Below are 2,500 nucleotides of genomic sequence, written 5' to 3' on the forward strand. Positions count from 1 at the left end.
AAAGAAGTGCATGAACTAAGGAAATCATCAGCCCAAGTAAGTACTGCATGCACTTAAATATTTTCTCATGATATTAAAATAGGTTTTAATGTTTTTAGGTGTTAAGTAGTTATACCTCCCTCTTGAGTTAATTGATTGTACAACAAATATTATTTGGGGGATGTTACATGATAGCCTTAGATACTAATAAATGAATATATATATATATATATATTCATTTACTTGTGTGTGTATATATATGTATATATATATATATATATATATATATATATATATATATATATATATATATATATATATATATATATATATATATATATGTGTGTGTGTGTGTGTGTGTGTATGTATGTGAGTATATAAATATATATATATTCAGACGCTTTCAAGCTACTAGCATTATTTCACTGATTAGAAAGTTGTTATTTGTGGTCTACATTAAGAATTTCAGTCTAGCTTTATCCATTCAAAGGTATCTGATGTTATTATCATTTAATTTCCATTAATGCCAATTTATTTCCATGTCCCTAATAGTTAGATGCATTTTTACTACTTTCAGTGCTGATTGTATGAAGACAAGTAGTGTGTTACAATCATTCAGAATCAGGATATCTGGTGAAAAGTGATTAGATTTATCAATAAGTGCAGATTAGTATCTTTCAGAATAAGGATTTTGAAGAAGAGATTGGTCTTTGTAATCACATGCTCTAAATATGCATCACAGTACTTTATACAATAGAACAGCAATTCCCAACCAAGGTTCTAGGAAACCTAGGGTTCCATATAGCATCTGTTCTATTATTTCAGCCACCTGTTTTGAATATGGGAATCCCAAAAGAATGATTGAATAGGTATTTAAGAGTACATATAGACTCCCCTGATGCTAGCTAGTTTGTTCCTTTTGAGGCCATATTTGTTTATTTGGTATGCATTTTTTCATCTAAAAGTCTATAGCCTGATATGCCTTTCATGTAAACCTGCTTAGAAATACATGAGGATCAGCAAAAATTCTCAGTTAAAGAAAAAAGTATTTACCTGAGGGCTTATAACCTCCTAAGCATTGTATTCTTGATTGGAATTATCTAGGCAAAGGCTGTGATTTCATGCATATATCTGAATGTGAAAGATTCATGCTGAAGTGAAAAGACCATTTAATTATTTTCTTTTTGTTTTGCTTAGACAACCTTATTCTTAATGTGAATGTGGCAATTTTTTCATCTTCTTCTTTACGTTGAACACCAATGAATTTAGCTTTTTATGTATATCTGTTTCTTGCAGTATTTGATTTTTCTTTTCTGCAGAGAAGAGAAATCCATTTTTATGTTGTATAGATTGTAAAATACCAGTTAGGGTGTTTAGGCAATTTGTCAGACTGAAAAAATGGATACATATACAATTAGTAACAGGAATTTTTGTCTCTCTCAGAGTGGTTTAGGGACCCTAGAAGCAACAGCTGCTATTTTGTCGCAAGTGAGTGGTGGCAGTGAAGGGCCACTTTTACATCACTTGGAAGAACTAGCTCGCAAAGATCAAGAAGTATCTCAACTGAGACGTGAGAAACGGCAGTTGGAAACTACTATGAGGGAAGTTCAAATGGCAGCATTGAACAGACAGCAGGCTCAACAAGATAAAATTGAACGTTTAGAGGAGGAAGCTGAAAGGTATGCTATTTTCCTGATTAAGTTTATTTGTGCAAAGACATTTTTTTTCTCCCCCCAAAACAATGACATAATACAGCAGCTGCAAAAAAAAGAAAGAAAAAAAAAAATCTGTAGTATTGGATAATTGTGATGTATGTATGGCCTTTGCAGCACATATATGTCCTTTGAAACTTTGTCAATTATTGGATGCCACAAAAATGGCCATTTGACCCTGAAGAGACCTTGTGCCTCATCTATGCTTTTGTCTTTGTCTTTTCAACTAATAATGGCACACTTTCTGCTGCCATATCTTTTATCACTACTAAAAACAAAAAGATTTAAAGAAATTTAAAGGTACAATTACCTGGTCAGAATTTTCTTCAACAACTGGATCATCAGTAGGACTTGTATACCTTTAAATATTTTGGGATCTGTCTAGTTAGTATTTGATTGCTTATTTGTCAGCATAGAGGATGCACTAGGTGCAGGAGTTCTTCTTTTTCTAGATTCTACAATGTTTCATAGGGAAAGGAATATCTTTTGATTTATGAGTGAGAGAAGAGATAATGTTTTTAAATGTATAGGTTTATGCCGAACTTGAACAGAATATAAGTTTAACAGCTAAGAAATATGATATCCACCTAGATAAAGCTATTTGACAATGGTCATTCCCCATTACAGACCAAAGCAAAAGGGGAATTATTCTGGTATTCTGAAATCCATTTCTAACCCCACAGCCAAAAACAAACCCAGCAGGCCTAAATTAATGATGCAATGTCAGGCATTATTTTATACTAGTCTATAGCTTCATGTTACTTTTGAAGTATGCACAAATGTAACCATTTGGCATAAGATCTGTTGGC

General features: G+C 32.4%; 1 protein-coding gene across 1 annotated transcript in view; it reads left to right on the forward strand.

Annotated features, from left to right (window-relative positions):
- Positions 1-2,500, forward strand: part of LOC113805885 (GRIP and coiled-coil domain-containing protein 1) — a gene marked incomplete at its 5' end in the record, with an annotated part of 3,432 nt that continues 932 nt past the window's right edge. The window contains 2 exon segments of the mRNA XM_027356946.2: positions 1-36; positions 1,423-1,658. Coding sequence (XP_027212747.2) covers positions 1-36; positions 1,423-1,658 — 272 coding nt within the window.

Source organism: Penaeus vannamei, chromosome 3, assembly GCF_042767895.1.
Source record: "Penaeus vannamei isolate JL-2024 chromosome 3, ASM4276789v1, whole genome shotgun sequence".
Taxonomy (NCBI): Eukaryota; Metazoa; Arthropoda; class Malacostraca; order Decapoda; family Penaeidae; genus Penaeus; species Penaeus vannamei.